General features: G+C 34.6%; 2 protein-coding genes and 1 long non-coding RNA gene across 3 annotated transcripts; all 3 read right to left on the bottom strand.

Annotated features, from left to right (window-relative positions):
* Positions 1-5,743: 5,743 nt before the first annotated feature.
* On the bottom strand, positions 5,744-10,365 carry LOC124374187 (dynein regulatory complex subunit 7-like). The gene is made up of 5 exons (XM_046832445.1): positions 10,222-10,365; positions 9,457-9,677; positions 8,326-8,463; positions 6,281-6,391; positions 5,744-5,764 (listed from the first exon to the last, which is right to left on the bottom strand). The coding sequence occupies exons 1-5, from the start codon at positions 10,322-10,324 to the stop codon at positions 5,744-5,746; spliced, it is 594 nt and encodes a 197-aa protein (XP_046688401.1). The 5' UTR covers positions 10,325-10,365.
* Positions 10,366-12,551: 2,186 nt separating this feature from the next.
* Positions 12,552-14,133, bottom strand: LOC124374185. The gene is made up of 2 exons (XM_046832444.1): positions 13,916-14,133; positions 12,552-12,729 (listed from the first exon to the last, which is right to left on the bottom strand). The coding sequence occupies exons 1-2, from the start codon at positions 14,050-14,052 to the stop codon at positions 12,552-12,554; spliced, it is 315 nt and encodes a 104-aa protein (XP_046688400.1). The 5' UTR covers positions 14,053-14,133.
* A 624-nt stretch (positions 14,134-14,757) lies between these two features.
* LOC124374184 lies at positions 14,758-20,065 on the bottom strand. Its single transcript, XR_006923528.1, has 3 exons — positions 20,049-20,065; positions 17,628-17,786; positions 14,758-14,807 (listed from the first exon to the last, which is right to left on the bottom strand). It is a non-coding gene; the product is annotated as an uncharacterized LOC124374184 (long non-coding RNA).
* Between the last annotated feature and the right edge of the window lie 4,924 nt (positions 20,066-24,989).

Here is a 24,989-nt window from a genome sequence, read left to right as displayed (position 1 = left end):
TATATTAATGCCCTTGATAATTAAACCAGTTGATGTAAAGATTTACTTTACAGAAACAAAGGTAGCTGGAATTTGAAAGATATATCAAAGTTAACTCTTTGAACAATGTTCTTTCCAAAAATTGAAGTGGGTTTCGGGTTTTCTTTTCTAAGAGATACAAAGGGGCGTGTCCTGAACCTGAAATCAAACTTCTGATATTCAAAAAACATGACTTACGCAGCAGCTTATCCAGCAAAAACAAATGGATTTCATTAAAAACTGCAACAAATCAAAAAGTGACAATACGAAAACTTCAACTTCTCGCAATCATGTTGCACTACATTGCAAAGTATACTGTGCTCGAACAATATTAACTATGAGCACAATTCTCGGCTCTATGCATATGAATAAATATTTCTGTTCTGTACTATGTAAATATTTAGTAGGAATTTTAAATATTTTTAAAACTGAGTACTGAGTGATGCAGTAATGTTGGGTGACACTTTATAGACTGCTACTGTAACCTTCGGTAACCGAACATGTTATAAACCTAGCAGTGAAATAATTTGATAAGGTCAACTACAACTACAAGCTGAGCAGATACGAATCACACCTTGTCATTCCAAATTAATTTGAAGTAGTTTGAGTTACCTAATATAAAGAGAACAAATGAAATACAAGCAAAATATAGAAAATCTTTCAAAAATATATTTTAGAGTGCAGCAAATGAGTTCTCACAATGTGATTTTCCTTCCACCAAAACTCATAATATTGTATGACTTTAATAATAAGGTATCTCAAAACCAAGGTTGTAATTTAAGTAGTACAAGTTGCAATGGGTTAGGGTTTTAAATAATTTTTTTTAATCCCTTTGAGTTTAGATAATCGTCAAAAAGTCAAATGATCACATTTTTATGAACGCTTATAACTGTCAGTTCCTAAGATTAATACTTATTATTGTTTATATAGTTAAAAATTAAGCTTTATTGTTATATAAGTGCTGTAAGGCGTTTCAAGTATTCACTAAAAGAGCTGCAAAAATTTTATTTCAAAGTATCTTTAAATCAAAATGTTTGTCATACAATAATAAATGAAAATCCAGTTTGACAATCAAGATCGAGAGCAGGTCCTAAGTTTGAGTGGCAGCGAGTCGTGGATCATGACACAGCCACAGATCCAGTGCTGCGTACCTCTCAGCAGCCAAGTCCCTATGTCGCAACAGTCGCAACTCCAGTGCGTGCAGCTGAAACGCAAGTCTGCGAACGTCTTCCAAGTATGACTCCCTCTTTGCTCGTTGGTCACATGTGTTCCCAGGTTCTCCGTACCACTGGTGTGCTTCGCTTGTAGCTCTTCAGTTAACTGTTTTAAAATATTGAACACAAGATGAAATATAAATAAGTTGCTAGAGATATTCTGTGTAACTTTGCTCTGATCATCTGCACTCTGCAATATACTAATCTTCCTGCTCTAATCTTACGTACTACACACTAGGAGTACACCACACCATATGTTGCATAAGTGGCTTTGCTGAGTGTGCAAAGCAAAATTACAAGTTCATTTCCTTCTTGAGATGTCCTGCACACATAAATACGATTACACAGAAAAGAAAAATCATGTTAACCTACTGAGTGATACGATTTGGCTTTAATGATTGCTCAGCCAAATCTCATAAATCAACATGCACTGGTCTTAGAAACTCACTTTTATTCATGTAGAAATGAAGTTACACACAATATTTAAAAGTTTACAGATTAAATCTTTAATCCACATATCTTGCAGATAGTTGAAGGACTTCGTTTGTTACTATGTTATGTGTTTACAATGTCTTATGATTGTTTTAGGTTTATTTAAAAATGTATTTATTCTGCGGTTTATTTCATTACCATCATTATTAACTATAAGACCAATGTAAAAATGTTCACTAACGCTCAGCCAAATCCCTTGAAAAAACATGCACCATCATTGAACTCAATTTTGTTCTATGTAGAAATGAAGCTTCATGCAAAATTCTGTATTAGTCCGTTCTCAAGGAATATGCGGCAGATAAGACAAATAAAAATGCTTCAGCCACTCAAGTGATAGGCTTCACTGACAGACACTCAAGCAAAAATTTATTATGTTTACATAACACCATGTTGTAAAGAATACCTCATGGTGATGTCAACAATTAACAATGATTAAACGTCCTCTAATTTTATTCCTCTTTTTAAGTGAAAATTTCATTTACCCAATATATAGTTTTATGTTGTTACATAATAATATAACAGTGAATACCATATGGTGGGGATATGTCAATTTGTTAGTGCATATACTAAACAAAAATAACACACAATTTGTATAAATAAAACATATGGTATTGGTATTTCAAATTTTATATACAATACATTGAAAACTAAACATGAAATAGAAATAATCAACAGCAAACTGTAAAATCATTAACATAAAATATTATAATCATTGAAAACATTGTCATTCACTTAAGAATTCAAATCACTATAAAAAACGCTTTTCTAGCAAGTAAGTTAGCCCCTAACAAATTCTCTGGTCCTGAAATTATTAGGCAAATTATTTATACAGACTATTCCTATGTATTCAGGCAATTTTTCAAAAGGCATATGTTTGGTTTTTACCTGAATTTTAACCATCATTTGTTGCTCTTAGCCCACCATTTAAGTCAACAGTTTTTATACACCATTAGGAGTAAGAACATTGCCGGCCCAATCAATCTGTTCTTTAACACATAGGCAAATATGGTTATAATCTTAGATATGCTGGCATGGTCTCTCCTCGACATTGCTCTCTTTCTTTCTCAAAATGAATGACTCTAGAAGATAGGTCAATAAAAATCTTCAAAACACAGAGTGGAGTTGTATGTACTGACATCTATGTAATTCCCCAGAAAAACCACTCACTGAATGTTGATAAGTTCCGTTCATAACTATTTCCTTCTTTTGTCTCTAATGACAGTGAATAAAAGCATTAATTACAGTCCAAGGAAGGTCCGATGATGGCTACGTAGAGCGTATACTTTGTGTAGGTGAAGACCTTTATCAATCCCTCTTATACAGACCCAGAAGGTTTTTAATTTGTCTTCATAGCATAATCCCCCATTACAATTTGCCATCTAGAATAACTTCCAGATACTTCACTGTGCGGTATGTCTTGGTATCAGCAGCCTAGAATATCCAGTCTTCTTGTAAAAAGCATGTAGTCCATTTTGGGTGATTTGATTCATAATTTCTTTCTCCCCTGCATAAGTAATTTTATAGAAAGCTGCTAATTGGAATCAGCCTCATGATGGAATTTCCAGAAGACTTGGCATTTTCACCAATTATAACCCACAAATCCGAAAATCACCACTCAAAAAATTTGAATAACCTATTTGTTATGAACAGATGAAAAATGGCAGAATAAATGTATGTTTACTACTCTCATGCAATCTACTACAGTCAGAAGAAGAGCTCTGTCATTTTGTAAACAAGCATTTATTTCCTTTATTGTTCATATTAAATAAGATACTAACATTTTTGTCTTTTTCAAATTATGTTTTGTGTGTAATTTTTTTCTCTTTATGCTGATTTTATAAAAATTTTTAACAGTCCTTTAAAATTCACAATTTGGAACTACTAAAAGGTATATTTTTTCTATCAGCAGAAAGTTACATCCTAATAATAAAGTAAAAACATGTCAAATTAAAACACCGTAATATAAACCGTTTCTGAGTAATGATTTTTTTCTAATAAAAATTACAACCAAACCAATGCTAAAAATAGCAAAATAGACCATACTGTTTGAGAAACTTTTAGTTTATTTTCATTGTTATTATCCAAAAAGATTTCCTCGTATTGTTTGAACACCCTGTATATACATCTATCTATGCTCATGTAGATTTGCAACTACAATATTGTGTCCCCTGGGTCAATAAATGTTATGAAGCTCTTTATCCTTTAACTGCTGACTGATTCGACCACCCTAGCCGGTGCCCTTAGTGCTCCTCTTGTGTATAAATTGTTTTTGAGACTGTTTCTGCCATTCCAAAGGATATTCACTTCTTTCTAGCAATTGTTTTCCAATTACTGTGCAGTGAGCTAAAATGTGTTGCTTCAAACTGAGTTAAAACAGAAGAATTAAATCATAGATTTTCACCTTTATAGATATGTGCTGAAACACCATAGTTATCAACTACAGGCACTTCAATGTGTTGAAATGTGTGTAACAATTATAGGGTTAAGGATGGGTCTTTATACAGTGTACAAACTTATATTCAAATCACTCTTTAAATCTCAAGAGAAAAGGGAAAACCTTTGAAGTAGTTCAACAAATATTATTTTTTTAATTATAGCTCACAAAGGTTTTCCTAAATATAGCATTTTGTGCTGTCATCATCATTAAATGTAACATCTTTAAAAACATGAAAGATATATCTCCTAATTTGTGACTTGTGGTTACAGAGCTAAGGTATAAGACAAATCCATAACTCCTTTTTTTAAATTATGTTAAAACAAGGGAAATTTCTAATAAATGACAAAAAATTTTTAAATTTGTAGCGTATAGCATACAGGTTGAGGCAGACAATTTTGGGGTATTTTCATGTGTTAAAACTTATTTCCCTACATTCTTTTGGGACAAAACATGAGAATTTTTGTTAAAACAAAAAAAGGTAGGTTTCTCGGGTCAGCTACTATACATTGCGGGCGGATGGTCTGCCACACCGTATATATATTGACTGTTCCTTAATGAACAGTTCTTACTTTAACTTATTAAAATAACTATAAATTATTGAGCATTTTTTTTAAACCAGAATTTTAAGTAGTATTTCTACCTTATCAAAATTGAACTGCATCTTGTTGGCTCTGTCGACAAGCAGCTGCTTGTACTCATTGAGGCAATATTGCCGCACCTCCATGATGTTTCTGATGGGACAGGGGTTTGTTGGCAAACTGCACCAGATACACAGCTAGATAGTCTGTCTCTGCCTCTACTTCTCGAACTGTCTGCTCCTTCAGCTGTTTGCTCCTGCAGTCAACCATAACAGACATGGGTTTGTTGGTAAACTGCACCAAATATACAGCTAGATAGTCTGTCTCTGCCTCTACTTCTCCCACTGTCTGCTCCTTCAGCTATTGCTCCTGCAAGTCAACAGACATGGATTTGTTGGTAAACTGCACCAGATACACAGCTAGATAGTCTGTCTTTGCCTCTACTTCTCGCACTGTCTACTCCTTCAGCTGTTGCTCCTGCAGTCAACCATAACAGACATGGGTTTGTTGGTAAACTGCACCAAATACACAGCTAGAGAGTCTGTCTCTGCCTCTACTTCTTGCACTGCCTGCTCCTTCAGCTGTTGCTCCTGCAGTTAACAATAACAGACATGGGTTGGTACAATGCACCAGATACACAGCTACATAGTCTGTCTCTGCCTCTGCTTCCCGCACTGTCTGCTCCTTCAGCTGTTGTTCCTGCAGGCACCAATAACAGCTTTAAAGTGAATAAATAAACTACAGCAACACATTTTCCGTACTCGCATTTATTTAAAATTTACTTAGGGAGGACACTGGACTTTGAATATTACCAGGATGGTTTAGATTACTTCCTTGAAGTTTTGCTTGCATCCACAACAGTTCTGTAGTTATATCTATAATTATGAACCCATACAAAACTAGCATCTGACAATGTGATATGATAAAACTTACACATCTCTTCATCCCTTGCTTCGCTGCATTGTTCCTTTCCTCATCAAAGATTGATATTTTTTAGTTTTGGTTCAGCAGTTTCCAGTGCCAAACTACGGAGTATTGACAAAATCTAAAACATAATTCAGTAATATCACGTAAATATTAAATTTTTGGGAACTAATGATTAAGATATTTAATATTTTACCTTGGGATTTGGAGTAATCTCAGTCATGTTTGATGACATAAACAAGATAAGCATGTACCATTATACAATAAGGCCGATATGTTTAATATCTCCAAATGAACTTTATCGAGATATCTTACCACATGATACGTTCACATTTTTGTTCATTGAGCTAGGTTTCATAGCAGTGTTTAAAAAAATAAAAGTTTTGGTGAGGTAGGTAGGCAAAGAGAAATAGGTTCAACCAATAATTTAAATCTCCAAAAATGGTCACAACTGAGCTGGATAATTTAACATTTACTTGTGCATTAACCAACTGCAGAATGTTGTGTTGCAGTACTAAATCATATAAAAATTCATCCTCTGAAGTACTTGTATATATAAGACACAGAGACTTATTAATAGATAAAAAATTGACATCAATATTATCATCACTGTATACCTCATCTTCCATGTCACGAATGTGCTTGAGAGCATCACGTTCTGCTTTGAGACAAGCCTCCAGCAGCCAGAAGAGTTCAACCTTCTTCTGGGGAGGAGCGGCTGTGTCCACCTGCCAACATTACCTCTGTTGTTGGTTCCAATTAATTTGAAGTAAAAGTTCATATAAATAATTTAATTTGTAGAGAAAGAATAAATTTCAAGTTCTGCTCATAACAGACTAGATACTGACAGGAAGAGATGATTGACAGTCTTGTCTTATTTTATCATATGGTATATTTTTTCTAAATAACTTTCATTTCTAGACAGGAGTAACAATGGTTCAGATATAAACAAGACTTGCATTTCATGAGAATATACTCATTACAGCATAGTGATACACTAGATGGTTGTTAAGGGTTTTCTGGAGAAGTGATTGACACAAATTTTCTTGAAATAAAATAAAAATTGAATAAAAAACATTCTCAAAGACTGTCTTAACATAGTTTTTACTAAAGCATATGATTAAACTTAAACCAATAGGAACAACATTTAAAATAAAAACGTCTATTAAATCAAGTATCCAATATTGACACTGTTCGCATACATTCTCATCTTTCACCAAACCTCATCTCTTTAAATTTCTAGATTTAGGGAGCGTGTATTGGAAAAGTTTCTAATGAAATTTTGCCTAGATTTGTGACCACTAGTCATGTACGAGTATATTATAGTTTCAAGATACAGTACTTATTAATATGCACTTTGGTGCATAATTTATCATGTACATTTATTTGCAGAGCATGTAATTTCCTCTCCTCTATATTCAAACTGGGTGGGGTGGACAAGTTTGACAGACTTGTGTTTATAACTTAGCTTATGATAAAATTATCAGAGAACTATAAATATGCAATTGTTTTTGTATTGTCACAGAGCATTTGAGTTTCCGTTTCTATACAGTTGCAGTGAGATGGTATACCAAGCTTAGTTGACAAATGAACAAGATTTTGATTTTGAGAATTGATTGTGGGGTAATGAGAAGGATATTCATTGCTGTTTGCACAATATATGACTTTTGATGAATCAGATTCCTCAGAATATATTCCAAAATAAAAATGGTTTATCCATCAAATGGTTTTAGTTTGAGATAGAGCCTAGTGTTGGCTCACCTACTGTATGGAGCTCACAAGTAGAGTAACAGAATAAATCCGCCTGTCAGGGTTCCCTGTCAATCACTTTTATGCATTTCTAAAAACATTGCACATACTGGACTATGAATATTTTATTTACCTTTTTAATTAAATATCATTATACATTTAATTTGTAATTATAATAAATTATTATAATTTCACTACACATTTTCTTAATTTAGAACAATTTTATGTTTGTATAGTATTATTAAACACATTGTTTCGGTCTTTGTTTTTGTTTTAATTTTATCTATTAGACTATTTGTATTGGTTAGTAATTCTAATGTGGGTAATTATTTTAATATGATTGTAACATTCTATATATTATTAATTATATTGCTACTTTTGTAGTTATCAATTTATTTCATAGGTTTAAAACTACACGCATTAAAAAAAAAACTATTGATAACATAAATACAAAACAGTTGGTCCACCTTGTAATGATTATCATAAATTAGGAAATTTACATAAATAATAAGTATATATTTAAAGAGGCACTATACATTTATGTTAAACATATGATAATTATCAATACATTTTGTATATTACTAATTAATGACTTACATTCCTAAATTACAAGTACTGATTAAATAATGCACATGATTAACTATACTGTTAACAATGACTTAAATGATATTCTTTAGTTGAATAAGGTAAATGAACACAGTGAGGACAATGAGTTCACACTGGAGCAGGCAAGCATTGCTGTAGAGGGATGGGGTAAGTATAACGGCATATTCAAGGAATTTTCTTGAACCTACCCCAGTAACCCCTCGCTACACCTAATGTGAGCTCCCTACTCACCACATAACCTGAAGTCATTTTGCTGTCAAACTTGAGTCGGTCGCCCTGGTCAGCAAGTGGGGGCTTGACGAAGTACCGTGTCCCTGCTGTGATTTTCCCCTCTGCGTAGTGGGTAGTTGATATTAATCTCTTCGTTTGTTATGTCGAACTCTCGTCTTGCAATGTCTCTGTCCGCCACAAGCTCTTCGTTGCGATGGAACTTCTCGATAATTTTCTGTATAACATTAGATTTCAATTACTATCAATACAAAATTAATTAATGTTACATCCTCATCTTCTATATTTTTGAGATGGTATTTAAAATATTTAATTTAGTTTGAAAGGTAGTCCTACGTGGAAAGAGAATATTCACAAAAAATTATTTTATTCAAATGTACAAAATAAGTCTATAATTGTAGCTTGAAAAGAACAAATCAATTAAGGCTGATTCTTGAAAACTTATGAAAATTTACTTCAGAAATGAAAGAATTAATTCAAAACCTTTAATTAAAACTTGTGTACTCTTTCCCCAAATTTTCTTGAGTGATAATCTAAACATAAAATGATCCTGTACAAGAAGAGAGGTTGATCTACTTTTCTCATCAGACTAAATGGGGTTACATCAGTAAAATACTTAATAAATGGTGCACTGGTTTGCTTGTACTGCCCTGCTCAAACAGTTGCAAGGATAAAGCGGGTGGTGCGAGAAAAGTTCCCATGAGTAGGAGGCAAAGAGGAGCAACCATCCCATCAGTCTTGATGAGTACAACTTTGTTATTTTAGAGTTTCAACATTATAAGATGAATTGCAAATTTTTTAATTTTAGGGTCTAGGTGTGGGGGTGATTGGATGGCAGAAATTGTATTAGATTATTCTTAGTAATTTTGCAACAATGAGGAATTTAACTAGTGTTTATAGTTTTAGACAGGAGTAATGGCTGAAGGGATTTCAATCAATTGTTTTTAGGTATGAGTGTATAATTATGCTCTTTTGTCTAGTTGTTGGTTAATTTAATAATGTTTAGAATTAATTGGTTATTTTAATATTACATGTTAGATGATCCCTGAGCTAGCTGATAAGGTACGGGCTCTCACTGGTAACTATTCCAAATTACAATTTATTATAAATGGCTTAGCCTTGCATGCAACCAGGGATAGTTGTAACACTTGCACATCAATGGTAACAGTAAAAAAAAATCCTGCACAAAGTCTATGTGGTTGCCACTCACAGTAACAGTTCGACGGATGGTGCCATCGGTGATGGACCACTTGTTGAGGGCACGGGTGCGAGGGTCAAAGGTCACAAAACGATGGTACAGTCGGTCCTCTCGGCTCTCAAACTGCTCCTCCAGGGACACCGGTGTGAGAGTCAGAGTTTTAAGACTGTCATGGCGTACCTGCTGGAAGAATTCCATCACCCGCCTGCTCTCCTCTGTGTATCGTGTTTGTCCTTACACCAAAAATTTTACACATATGGCAAGCTTATAAATATAAATCCAAAAACTATAATAAAGCATATATTCATGTAAAAAGTAAGAAAACTAATAAAGTATAGTCAGGATTTTCTAAAATAAACATTAATGATTTCTGATGTTCTCGAAGTTTCAACATAAATTAATTATTTGAGAATGTTTCTGATTCTAACTTATCAAATATTTAATTTTAAAGTCAGTTGTTCAATAATCTTTGGATTGTCTTCCTCGCCTCAAAAGAAGCCAGATCATGTAATCAAGATCCAGAGTTAAAATATTTTCTTACAGAGACTTATGTGGTAAGAAATAAAAATTCTTGTATGAAATGAGATTGCATGATGAAAAACAACAATGGTGGTGGGAGAAAGGGTGGAGTTCAATATAGAACTTCCATCTTGAGATTCATAAAATAAAATCATGAATTTTAAAGCTTCTGTTAATAAAAACTATTTCCACTGGTTTAATGGCATTTAAAAAATTCCTCCAATCTTATTAGATAAACACTACGAATAAAACACTCACTCATAAGTGCATCTTCCCTGCCCTTCTCATACTCATCAATGATCGTCTCTGGCTGAAAATACCGGATGGAGCGGAACAGACAGTCCTCCCTGTTTTGGAACATCTGGTATTCCACCTGTGGCTCCTGGCACTCATAATCCTCATATGTGGGTTACCCTGCAGACCAGCCCATCGTCGTGCAGGTATGGAGCAAACTTCTCTACCAACGCCTTCTTGTAGTAGGTGCTCTTCTGGCCTAGAGGATAGACGCTGCTCATATCCTACAGTATAAAAACTACTAATCAGTAAAATAAATAATTAACTAACATGGAATGCCTACCTAGACAATGTGCTCAGAAAACAAAATGGTCCCTAATGAATCTTTGTTACTCTGTTGGATTATCCCGGAAATTTGAAACCAGATTTCTGCCAACAGATTGTATGTGGTACCCTGGTCAGGTGACCCAATATACAATCAGTGTGACGATCAAAACAAATTTTCAAGTCTATTAAGACTTGCGACCATTAGTACCGTGGTCTCTCTGTTGCACTGCCCTCTACAGCATTGTATGTATTTATTCGACATATTGCCTGTCAGCATCTCCTAATTGAAGTACAACTGACTGGCAGTGTTACACACACACTATCAATAAAATAGTATAACTGGTTGAGGTAACGTAGTTTGTGTGTAGGGACATTCTCTTATTGTTGGCTAGAATTTCACATTCCCTGTGCAGGTAATATTGTACCTAATTATCAAATATAAAAGTTTTCTAGTTATAACCATGTCAAAACATTGCTTACGCAATTTTACTTCTTAGAATTTTTCAACCTAGGTGTGGACAACTATCTTCAGTTAACAGATGCTGTTGACTAAAGATGGCCCTCCCTAGTGAGGCGGAAATCTTTCAATGTGAAAGTTGAGTTTAGCTCCAGTTTACCTTCCTCTTAGTGCAGTGATTGGAATGTGACGATGTCACAAACTTGACTCCTTGAATCTCGAGTCATGTTTTTGTCTGAAGAGATCCAAAAAAAAGTCGGTGACAAAGAAAGCTCAACATAATCTCTTAATATCATTTCAACAGAGACACCAAGTCTACAAAATATAGTGTAATCTAGGTGTAGATATTCAATTGTTGCACCTGATGAGACAAACAGGAATACTCTTCACCTAGATTACACTATATTTTGTAGTCTAGGTGTCTCTGACTTCGAAACGATATATACAGCGTTTATTTTGAGTTTCTTCGGACAATTTTCGATCTCTACATACAAACATGACTCCAAATTCAAGGTGTCAAGCCTATGACAGTGTCACATTCCAGACACTGCACTAAGTGAAAGATGAACCTGGAGTTAAACTCTCACATTTAATCAAACCGTTTGTACCATAGCTCCGTTATGTGTGGTGTAAGTAATGTTTTGACTCCAGTGTGTGAATCAGTTATGACACTGTGATGTTTAGTGAGATTTTGATGTTAGTTTATATGACACCTGGTTTCATGCGTATCAAAGAACTTAATAAAAATATTATACCTACATGAGCAGTTTTTTCTTTCCATCTCAATCTACATTGATATCACAGATGCAAGGTCAAAAATGACATCCGCACCAAATCTAATAGTGGTACATTGGACGGATTGCTAGTATGAACCAAATTATGATTTGGCATTTATAATTAGACCCGTAATATAAAAGTGGAATCTTGAGAACTTTAGTATCATCTTTCAGACAGAAATCTAGCAATTCTCCACATGACCACAACTTGAAAGATGTTATCAGCTGGTAAATTCATATTTTATTTTTTCAGATGTTTACATCCCTTAGAACATTGAAACTCCTGTCAAATCTCTTCTGCACTTGTTTAGGAGTTTGTGTAAGCCATACTTTGTGTAATCATCTGGAACTTAGATGGCTCGCAGGACAATCAAGGAATCAGCAAAATAATATTTTTAAAGATATATAATGGGTTAGAAACAGAGAACAAACATTATAACAAAATAACAGGCATATGTTTCTTTTGGCAAAAAAATTAGTTATTTACCTGTAAGAAATTATAGTTGATTAGGATTTAAATAATCAGAAAAGTGTATAATATACAAATACTAAAGATAGACCTATCCACAAAAATCTTAAGAATTCAATTATGTATATGATCTATCTATAGCAATAATGACAAAAGATCTGCACATACACATAGATCAAAATGTTCCACAAAAACCCACTTTTATAACTCAAGATGCTTCAAAATAAATTATTTCCACAAAATCTTACGATGGATTGTGTTTAGGTAGCCTTTGATATGTGAATCTCTTGTTGCCTCTACAAGAATGTCAGAAGGATACTTACGGTCAGTGAGGGATATGCAGTCGCTGGACCCAAGATGCAGGCATGTCCAGGTGTTTTTCCAGCAGGATTGTGTCCTTCTGGTCTAGATCCATAATCTCTGGAGATCTCTTGCCACTCCCATGGCTCACCAGGCAACAGGTGTTGCCAACACGATGTGTCTCGCAGCTCAAACTGCAGATCCTACAAATGGTAACAATGTTAACACATTCAGAAACTTATCTTATGTTTGTAACAATATAAACACCATTCATCTTTACTGTATCGAATTATTGAATAAAGATGATTCTGATTTTGAGTGTAGCTCATGTGTTATTTAATCACAGAATAAACTTCCTTGTTTCTATTAATTTTAAAAAAGGGCTTATACAGACGAGGATGAACAGAAAATATCACGTAGATATAATGGATCGTATGGGTTTTAACTTAAGAAGTAACAATTTTGACATATTCACAAAATACTTATAAGCTCATTTTTGGGTTAACCCATTCTCATTCCATCTCAAGTAATTTTTAAGATTCTTTATGAAGTCTATTACATAATCTAATATACTCGCATAAGCATGCATCAAGTATATTTGATGAGGTAAACAAATAAGAACCATTAGATCCATTAGGAAAAATATTAGTTTAACAGACAGAATGCGGCGGGTGCTCACAGCGTTATGTTACCCGGCAGTCCTAAAATTAGTACATTACAGGTGTCGCAGCACACCTGTTAAGGTTGTAGATGTTTCATATTAAATGAGAAATAGTATATCTTCTTCTATGTCCATATATTACAAATAAATCTTAATATTTAAAATTTTTCACCTACACGTTTATATTGAAGTTAATTTCCTGGATTTATCTTCCTTGACACCTTTTCTATTGGTTATAATGATTTTCCTTGACTAGATTTTTACCTGTCACAAGGCAGGATCACAAGGTGATGGTCAACCCTTTTGTTGATCTGTTTCTTATATTAAAAAAAAGTAAGATGTCTTATTTTACCAGGCGAAGTTAGCGCTACTATCTTTACAAAATCAAATTATTTGGTCAATTCAAATACTTTGCGGTTTTTAAAAGATTGTATACAAGAGATTTACACTTATGTTTCCAGGATATATCAAGAACTGTAATATGCATATACTTTACTCAATACATTTTTTTCTTCCCTCCCTCACCCCTGCTCTTATCTAAAACCATTGGGATATGCTTCATTGCTGCCCAGTACTTTTTAGAAGTACTTCATACAAAGTTGTTCTAATACTTACTATTGCCTACATGGTCTTTTTGTAAGTATTCAAAACAAATAGTTTTCTCTTTAATTATAAAACACAGCAAACTTAAAGCAAATAAATATATTTCACTTTTCAAAGTGGATTACCTTACAGCCACTGCAGTTCTGCACATTGACCCAGTAATTGCGATGGTTCCACAGGCTCTCAATGCCCAAGTAGAGAGGGTCGGCAGGACCGGATGCCACCCCAGAACCTGGCTGTATGAAAAACACCTGCTCCACATCAGACTTGTTGGGACTGGGTAGTACAGCTACCCAGCTGTGAATACCCCACCAGTACAGGGGATCATGTGGTGGTTTCTCAAGTTCCTGGACAGTATAGAATATTTCTATTATATCTACAGCACCTACTCCATATCTGAATGGTTGGGACTGGGTAGTAAAGCACCCAGATGTTGAATACCCCACCAGTACAGGGGATCATGTGGTGGTTTCTCAAGTTCCTGGACAGTATAGAATATTTCTATTATATCTACAGCACCTGCTTCCATATCTGACTGTTTGGGACTGGGTAGTAACAGCTACCCAGCTGTGAATACCCCACCAGTACAGGGGATCATGTGGTGGTTTCTCAAGTTCCTGGACAGTATAGAATATTTCTATTATATCTACAGCACCTGCTCCACATCAGACTTGTTGGGACTGGGTAGTACAGCACCCAGCTGTGAATACCCCACCAGTACAGGGGATCATGTGGTGGTTTCTCAAGTTCCTGGACAGTATAGAATATTTCTATTATATCTACAGCACCTCCTCCATATCCGACTGGTTTGGGACTGGGTAGTACAGCACCCAGCTGTGAATACCCCACCAGTACAGGGGATCATGTGGTGGTTTCTCAAGTTCCTGGACAGTATAGAATATTTCTATTATATCTACAGCACCTGCTCCATATCTGACTGGTTGGGACTGGGTAGTACAGCACCCAGCTGTGAATACCCCACCAGTACAGGGGATCATGTGGTGGTTTCTCAAGTTCCTGGACAGTTATAGAATATTTCTATTATATCTACAGCACCTGCTCCATATCTGACTGGTTGGGACTGGGTAGTACAGCACCCAGCTGTGAATACCCCACCAGTACAGGGGATCAAAGTGTTTCTTCTTTGTCCTAAGTCTTGAGGTTTAGAATTTCGCTTCAACTTTCAGCTTTTCAGCAAACTATTTTGCTTTCACCTAGATACAAATCCATTTTCACGAAAGTAGACTAAAAACTCTGAAATGGATTTCAACGCTTCTACAGCAGAAAGTTGATTGTAACATCTTACTTGCCAAGTTAATTTGAAAGAGGTCGTCCATCAGGTTGACCACCAAGTTTAAGCTGTGGCTAAGTCCTTTTTTTGTTCAATAACTCGTTTCTGTAACTCAGAATGTTCGCCCTTCATGTTAGCCCCATTGTCGTAGCCTTGGCCTCTACAATTTAGAATGTCAAGGCCATAGTTTTCTAAGGCCTCAAAACCTGTTTCAGTCATTCCATTCCCATTGGTGTCTGTGATCTCAACAAAGTAAATGAAACTTTCACATATTTCTACTGTTTTGCCACTTTTTTCATGGTCATATCATAAAATTTTATTAAGTTGTTCTTTTCTAACTCAAATCTAGAGTCCAGTCTATAAATAATGCAAAGTACTTCGCTTCTTTGACTCTGTTTAAAAATACACTCTCGTACTCTATTTCCCATTAAGAAAAGAAGCTCGTTTTGGATGATTTTCCCAAGATACGAGACACATCTTCATTTTTCATTCATTAGAACTCTTGAAATGTGTTCTTTTATCACAAGATCGAACTTGGTTATGAGTGATATCTAAGTAGTTTCGATTGTCTAGTTTATATAGTATGGGTCCCTCCAAAGGCAAGTTGGTGCTGCACTAAAAATTTCATAATAGCAAAGAGTTGGGTGAGAACATTTTTCTATCTTTCCTTTTCTTGTGCAACAATCCTTTGACGTGAATGGATGATTGTCATTCTTTCAGTCAGTCTTTTTTTCTGCTTCAACCCATTTCTCAAAACACTTCATGTAATTTTTCATGCTAAATAATATCTTACAAAAAATTCAAATTCTTTATTATATTATGATTCTTATGTACCATAATTGAAGGATTGAGATTGAAAACCAAGTACAAGGAGCATAATATAAAGTTTTTCAGGAGAGTCAATAACATTTCAAAACATTTTTTTAAATATCATTGACACTATTGTGAATAACAGCAAGTACAGTATATATGGAGGAAACACACTAGTACACAGTAGAAACATTTTGCTTAAATAAGGATTATAGACAATTGGAATTATGTGGATTTTATTTTCAATTTTAACACATCCCAAAAAACTCTCACAGGCAATAATTGGTTTTTATGAGAGAATTGAAAACATGCATGGACTAAATCACAAGTAAATGCAAGAATTATATTTTTGTTACTATGTTTTGTTGGAGAATTTGAACAGAATCTCCAAAATTAAATTATTTTACAATTCTCTCTCTTATACTAAAAAGCGATTGTCAATCATTCATCTTCAAGATGCTTAAAGGCATATATTTTTATCATGCTATTTCAGTCCTCTAAAACATTCTTTGTTTGAAGTTTATTTTTGACAATGGAAGGGTTGTGAAGAAAACAGGATTTTTTCCGGGACATTTGCCATCGTTCAGTGGAACAAAAACTCAGTAATACTACATTTCGAGATCTGCAATCTGATTTCTTCTTCAGGTAAATAACTAACCTACATATAATTACAAACTAGGTTGAAATAAAAAAATCATACCAGAGCGTTGTGTGACACGCTCAAGTCAGGAATCACAATCACCATGTTGTGTGTCAACTTCACTAACTCTAAAACATGCACTCAGTAAAAAAATAAATACAATACTATTCATTAAAACTTAACTACAGAACACAGACGTATTGTGACCCTGTATTTTGCAGTGTAGAAGATTAGGTGAATGCCCTCACCTGCTTAGAAATAAAATATTTCATTTTCAAGAACTACAGGAATAAGTAAGTTTTGCTAGTATTCACAACAGTTTCAATAGCCAAAGCCTTTTTTTCTTTTTTTTAATCTCATTTAAGCCTCAGCGTCAGCTATGACAGCTTAGAAGTACACTAGTTTTTATTGCCAAAGGACATTATTGGACCTCCCTGGGATTTGAACCCATGATCTCTCGGTTAGAGAGCCAAGACTATAACCATTACGGAGTCTACGGAGGAGGACTAATAGCAAAGTCACAGACTTACACCAAGACTACAATGGCATGGTGTTCAGCTCTTTATCGGAACAATTGAAAAATGAAAACGATAAGGCTCACACTGTCATACGGCTTATTTTTAATCTTCAAAGAAAATAAGTAATGTTTCAGGCACACTTATTGGACTAAGCAATGATTATTTTGGCAAAACCTTTAGCAACTAGTACACACCATCATCTTCTACAGTATTTAATTGAAGTGATGTAATTAAAAAGTAATTCTTATTATTATCAACCCTTGAACAGTTCGATTATAATGCAACTGTTTTGATATTGTTGTTTTAAATAAACTCTTAAAACACTGTTAAAACAAAAAAACAGATACATTCTAGAAGCTCTGTTCTTATTGGAATTAGTTATTAATTTAAAACAGAAATGAAGTATTTCAGTTTACATCACCTTTTTCTATGGTCTAGATTCTTTATTTGCAGATACAATTAAATAACTGCAATTAGGAAATTGAAGGTAAGCATTTGAATGGAGAATAAATCAAACAAATATATACGAAAAAAAATTAATCAGTTCTTCTTAATAATTAATATTTGTCATTAAATACCTCAATCCTCTTCCTCTCCTCCTCCTCCCACTGTAGTCGCTCCTCCTCCTCTTTATCCTTGACTCTCTGTTCCATCATCAGAATGAACTTGCTACGCAGATCTCTCGGCTCTCGCACTGTGTACTTTCCCGGGGGTGGGGGCTCCTCCACCACAACTTTCTAAAACCGTATAAACCAAAAGAATAGCAAAGAAACTTTTTAAATAGCTGAAAAATACAGTATTTTTATAGGTTTTTTTTACAATCTCCCTCCCTCTCTCTATGCTTGCAATCCTAATGACATGACAAGAATAAAATAAATAAAAAGAAAAGAGGCGTTCACAAGTTGTCTGTCACCCATACAAATTAACAGCTTTAATTATTCCTTATCTTGGACGCTGATTCATTTTAAAACTAACAACACTAGGCACACTTTGCTGCTTACCTTGGTTATGATTAATATGCATCCAAACATGTTTTAGTTTAGTTTTTTTTTGTAAAGTGTATACGTTTTTAATATTTAAACAATGAAATAACAAAAAAGTTTGAGAATTTCTCTGAATAACATATACAAATATCTGAAATACTCAAATTTGTTTGGATATGTATTAATTATATCCTTAAAAATTATACATTCTACCATGATTCTGTAAATAAAAATAAGACCGTAAAAGTGCATGAGATTCAACACTGTAGGGTTAAAATTAAGAGGGCTGCTAAAGGGTGATTTTTTTTTTATTAGTGCGGTTTTTTTAAAACTAAATAAAAAAAATGAAAAAACAACCTGCATTGACATAAAAATGCATTTATTTGAACTACAGTGTCATGACATTAACGTTTAAAAATGATTTCTGGCATATGGGCTCCATTTCGTTCGCGTAGAAAGCCCAATCGAGAAGTCCAATTTTTGAATACTCTTTCCAGCAGCTGTGGTTGAATTCCACCAATAACTCGACGAATGTTAGCTTCCAAGTCATTTAAAAGTTTGTGGCTTGTCAGCGTATACTTGAGACTTAACATATCCCCACAGAAAGTAGTCTGTTGGCGTGATATCACACGACCGTGGGGGCCAGTTGACACTACCTCTAAATGAGATGATACGTTTCACCAAATGTTTCTGCCAAGAGGCCAATTGTGTCGTTTGCCGTGTGGCACGTCGCGCCGTCTTGTTGGAACCAGACATTTTCTAAATCCACTTCAAGTTCGTTTAGCTGAGGAATGAAAAAGTCCCGTATCATTGCCCGATAGCGTTGACCATTTACCGTAACAGTCTGGCCAGCATTGTCTTTAAAAAAATAAGGGCCAATAACACCACCTGCCCAAATGGCGCACCAAACGGTAAGTTTTTTGTGGATGAAGGGGCATACCAAACAAATTCTTTTGGGTTTTCATCACTCCAAATCCGACAATTCTGTTTGTTGACAAAAGCTGCATAACCAGAAATGAGCCTCATCACTGAAAAAAATCTTGCCTGCGAAAGCTGGGTCACGTGTTATCTTATGTTGGGCCCATTCAACGAAATCAAGACGCTTGCGATAGTCTAATCGTTTCAGTTCTTGCACCAACTGAATCTTGTATGGATATAGGCGTAGATCCTTCCGTAAAATATTCCATAGAGTTGAGTAGCAGATCGCTAATTGCTGCGCACGATGACGAATCGACACACTTGGATCCTCTTCAACACTATGAGCAACAGCATCAACAGCCTCTTCGGGTCCTTACTGTGCGGCGTCTCTGCCGATGCTTGTCAACAAGAGTGTGGGTATTACGAAAACGATTAACCAAAGCTCGAATACCTGACTCTGATGGACGATTATGAGGTCCGTAAATCGGAACGAAGAGCTCGTTAAGTTGCCCGAACTGAACTGCGGTTTTTCAAAATAAATTTGTACTATTCACAAACGTTCTTCTTTTGTAAGTCTGTTCATGGTTACTATAGAATAATACGCACTAGACAATACAAATATCGAAATGACATAAGATAATAAACAAAGATCAGCTGTTTTATTCAAATTCAAATTTAATTGTTGTGTTTTAATAGTGGTGCCAACTTAAAAACCACACCAATAAAAAAATCACCCATCACCCTTTAGTATAGCTGACTCTCTCACCCTGAGAAGTTGGACAGGTTACCTGAAAACTGCAACTACTACAGCTCTGGTTGTTGTAATCTATTGCTTCTGCCTTGGATAACTTCAGTTTTCATTTCTCTAAGCATCTGAGACACGTGGCCTAAACTTTCCAGTGACTCTGTGCTCTAAGACAACTGACTTCTGTGTTAAGTGATTATGCACAAGAAAAAAAAAACAATATTTTGTGGCTTTGAAGTTGTATGGAAGAGAAGACACTCCCCCGTATCTCATATTCCTCCCACATGTTTTGGGGACAATTTCGAGCGCTAATCGTTAACCTCAATTCCACATCATCTAAACGTGAAACCAACCTCGGATATGTCCGGGAATATCGGGGCAGACAGTGCGAGTGAGGTTGTTCTGGCAGTAGTCCTTGGTAGCATAGCCAGAAGACCACGTAAGCATCGTAACCAGCAGCTATCAGGTAACTGGTCAGCAGGATGCTCATTTCGAAGCAGTGGCCAGCTTGTTGTTGTAACACAGTCTTGCCTGACACCACTTTTTCTGGCTGCTGAACAACAAATAATGCACATGAGCTATACTCAGCACAAATTAATATTTGATCCTACCATGCACACGTTCAATAATATTATATTTACTTTATTAGCTCAACAAACCACATAATGCTGCTTCAGTTGTAGGAGGAGATTATAAAATAATATAAAATCTTATAAATTAAATTTGTAATGAAGTCATTGCTTGGTTTCATTTACTTATGTTATTTGGCACAAAAAGAAACAAATCGATAGTTGAAGTTAAAATAATATTTTAAATATTTCTTTATAATTTGGTTAATTAATTTTAACACTGGCATAGCTACAATGTTAAGCTATTTCACTTTACATTCAACATCCATACTCATATTAATTTAAATAATTAAGTACATGACATACAATTTAATGGTTTTATCAATGTAAGAAATACCACACAAAACGCAAATCACTTAAATAATGTTATAATTAACTAGCAGTTGCCCGCGGCATCGCACGCAATTTCCTGTTGAAAAACAGTATACTATATTCACATATTCTTTTTCTATCACATTCTAAACACTCCTGAGATAATTAATAGCCGTTCCTTCGTGAGCCTCTTGGGTGAATTATGAAGATATGTACCATATTTCCTGTCTCTATCTTTCATGACGTTTGCTAGGTGTTGATAAGTTATTCGGTACAAATAATTTATATGGATGAATCTCGATAAACTAATTAGGTTACAAAGAATCAAATTCGGTCTGTTAAAATTAATTTTCAGTCTAAGATATTTCCAGTATTATTGTGGAGTTTGCCTTATGCTCCGGTCAAGAAAATGTATCAACGAAAACCAATTTCAATCATAAAAGCGTCTTCTTTCATTTACCTTCCATCTAACCAAATTCAATTTACCTTATGTGCAAAACATTCACGGCTTTGTACAATGAGGTGGCTTTTATAACAGCGTTTAATAGTTTTTTTTTCTTCATTGCATTAGATAGTTTTATTAATCATTGGAGCAATCTAAATTTAAAATTAGGTAATAACTTATTCTATGCAATCTGCATTACACTACTGATCAAGCACTTTACAATAATAATTTACTAAATTTTAAATGTAAACAAATATTTCTGCCTCTTTGATGAACTTCAGCTGAAAGTATTAACAGGTGTTAAATATCAGTTTACTTTGTACTACGTGTTGTAGCGCAGTCTGCTGGATCAAAGGTAAAAACATTCCATAATCAATAACTACTTACAAATGAAAAATTATTAATTATAAAAACATTTTCCAGTGGACCAAATTGTGAATCTAAACCATTCTCGAATTCCATTGAAAACACACAAAATTTTATCAAAATCGGTCCAGTCGTTTAGGAGGAGTGTTCAGTCACATACAAACGAACACAAGAAATATATATATATATAATCCGAATTGTAATTTATATTTAAAATATGCTGAAACTTAGTTTGTAACTAGATAGGTTAACTTAATTTAATTAATGCTCATTAATATCAGTTAGTCATTGATACACTTGTTCCCTATTAGAATGCTCAAATCAGAATCATAAAACACGCTTGTTTGTTATGAATATTTAAGAATAATTGAACTAAACACTTATTGCCCGCCTTTGTAAAAAGTACTGATAACAGCGCTCGTAGCAGAGACGAGGAGAACTAATTGACCCTAACCGCCAAGGGTAGCAAAAACACAGAACTAATTCTCCTATTTTCCTGGTGGCAAATGGTAGAACTAATGCAATTCCTTTGCATTTTTCACTAGAGACAGGGACATTGCCACATCCAAGTAACTTTTGTTTATAATAAAAAAGTAACTTAATCTAAAAATCCTTGTTTTTTCCGTTTTTTTATCCCTGAGACTTTTGATGTCGAAATATTATCATCAGTCAGATTTTATAAAGATTATAAACAGTTGATCTCCTCTGCAGGATCGTCCAATGATGTTAAAATAAGACACACCACACACAATACAAATTTCAAAATTTCGTTCTTTAGAGCTTTGTTTCGATCAGATGTCAACATGTACACACAACACAGTTGCATTGCCACTGTACAATTGCTTTCGACCACTTTCAGCTTCGGGACATTTGAGGTGATCTATTCTCAATTTAGGACGTAAGTTACTCCACAGAAGAGCACAGAATGGTCATAATTAATTGAGGTAGGCTTATGACTATCCCAAACAAAGGTACTGTACAATTAGTGCTACGGTCAGTCTCCTAATGTAGTTGTCACAATAGACCGTGACAAAACCATTTGCCTTTCCCGACAGGTGTTTTTCTGGCCGTAGTGTGGTTTGTTCCTCTGTTTATGCACAGGCCAAAACTGTAGCTCCATCGTCCCCTCAATTTAGTATAATAATGTCAAGGAATGGAAATTAACATCTAAATCGATTCATTTATGATTCAGGGAAATAAAACAATTTTTAAATAAGGTAAATACTATCACATGTAAGTTTTTTTACGTTTCTTTTCCCAAGAATCTTTTTATACATGAAGCCCTTAGCTCATTTACATTGTTAAGAATTTTGTATCTTTTTCCATTTTTATTTGGGCCTGATTATAAAATTACCCAAATGTCATCGTTTCGACATCATAGACACCTGGACTACAAAATTTAGTGTAATGAAAAGGTACTCTTATTGTCTCATCAGGTGTTACAGTTCATAACAGAGTCAAGTCTGCTATAGCATCAGATTTCAGACGCTGCTCTAAGAGGAAGGTGAACTAGACTACGCAGTACATTTTAAATTTTCCCAAGGAACAAGAACTCCCGTTGCGGGGGTTAACCCTGGGAAGACTGTTGTGTTGCTGCATTCACTAGACTACGCCATTGGCCACACATGTAGTTAGTTATTCAGTCAGAAACCCTTTTTAAAACGACGGGGAAGCGAGTGCAAGGTTTGCATTGTATGATCACACTATCTAATTTTGTTTTATTTTTTTAAAGAAACATAACTTCCTGGACACTTGTTTTGACTGTTATAATACATGTTAGCCGTGAAGAGACTACACGTAGGACGATTGTAAAAACATATGAGATAAGTTGATTTAAAACAACGTAAAAAATCTTGAAAACACGGAAAAAACGTCAGCCACCCAGATAACTGTTGGTATTAGCCAGAAAAAAAGCTATAATACAAATAAATACGCCAACTTTCATAGCAAACAAGTCGACATTTTTTTTCATACCTCGCTCATTCTGCACCAAAATAAGCAAAAAGAGCCGACACACACGGTCCTTTTATGTGAAAAAGTCGGGCAGTGCGGACAAATCAGTGTACCGTGAGCTCTCTCTACATTGTGGCTGACGAATAGTTTACACGTTAGATACGTGCCTGACCTGATTACTTTTATACAAACAGATTTAAAAAGTGACAATCTTTAGTATCGGAATTTGAATTAAAGCCTAGCACATACCTGAATTTGGCCTGCAGCGTGGTTTTATCCTGATATATTTTAAATTACTTGGGTGTGATAAATAATGTCTCACACAAAATTCGTCTCCAAAAGACCTTTATTTTTTTGGGGTTGTGTTTTTTTTTTGTTTTTATTTTCTTTTTCCAATTAATAGTTTACATTATGATACTGTATTCTGCTCTTGTTAACATAAATAATTACGACATTTTACGCATTTTTATCAAATCCCTCATGTCCATCACAACAGAAGGGTTGCACTTCGGTCAGAACAAATGTTATTTTTACTACTAGGTACACATGTTCGTGAATAAGGAATCTTGTAAGTTTATTCGCACAGTGGACAGATTAGTGATTTTAAATTTACAACCGCGGGAACCGAGTTGTTGAAATGTGTTTTGCCTACACATCTTGCAACATAATTAAGGCTACACGTTATCCAGGTTTTACAGTCAGCGTTACAGATCATAGATAAAAAAAACGCAATCCTCTTTCTGTTCCTTTATCTTTATCTTCAATTTGTACATGATACCTTTTGTTTCTCTAGTATTCTGGGCTCTAGCCCAATATTTAGCCTAAATGTAAATGGGGACGTAATATTTTCTGACATTTTTATGTTTTAGCCGATACCATGTTTTTATGTTAGGTTTACTGTCTTAAAATCCGCGGAAGCTTAAAGGGGTTATAAAATCATTTTTAGCCGAAAAATTCTTAAACAGTTTATTTTACTTTACATCGGAATGCAGTGAAATTTCGCATTTCGTATAAAACAACAATTATATATTTTGTATTATATAGATAACCAATTCCATATGTCTAAACCGATTTTCAACTTGCGTAGGACCGTTATCATGTCCCATAATATTGTAATTTTTTTTTCTAAAATGTAGTTTTACTAGTTGGAAAGTTGAAAGGCAAAACTCCTAAGCCTGCATTTACATGACATGAATTATTATTTAGAATAAGGAACAGCGGAAATAATACCTTGCATCACTAGTATCGAAAATGGTCTTTGCCTGTACGCGATTGAGTTTTTCCTTGCGAGGCGACAACCAAAGAGGAAAAGGATAATATGATTTCGGACGTTTGCAATAGTACAGACTTGTTACAAAAAAAAGTTCAGGGTGTTTCAAAAAAGGACTTTACAACTTTTAAAGTTCACATAAGTTTATTCAAATAAGGTACGGTTCTGGTATTAGAGTATAAAACTTCGTTTCGAGGATTGAAATCTATCCTCTTCAGACGTAAAACAAGATTAAGACCTAAAAATTTCTAAAAAATGTGACAATGAACAGCCATTCAAAGTTAAAAATAATTACTAAGTGATACCTTGACGAACTGCA

This window comes from Homalodisca vitripennis, unplaced genomic scaffold (assembly GCF_021130785.1).
Source record: "Homalodisca vitripennis isolate AUS2020 unplaced genomic scaffold, UT_GWSS_2.1 ScUCBcl_7468;HRSCAF=15164, whole genome shotgun sequence".
NCBI lineage: Eukaryota > Metazoa > Arthropoda > Insecta > Hemiptera > Cicadellidae > Homalodisca > Homalodisca vitripennis.
The sequence above is the reverse complement of the archived record's forward strand: the minus strand, read 5'-3'. Positions and strand labels throughout refer to the sequence as shown.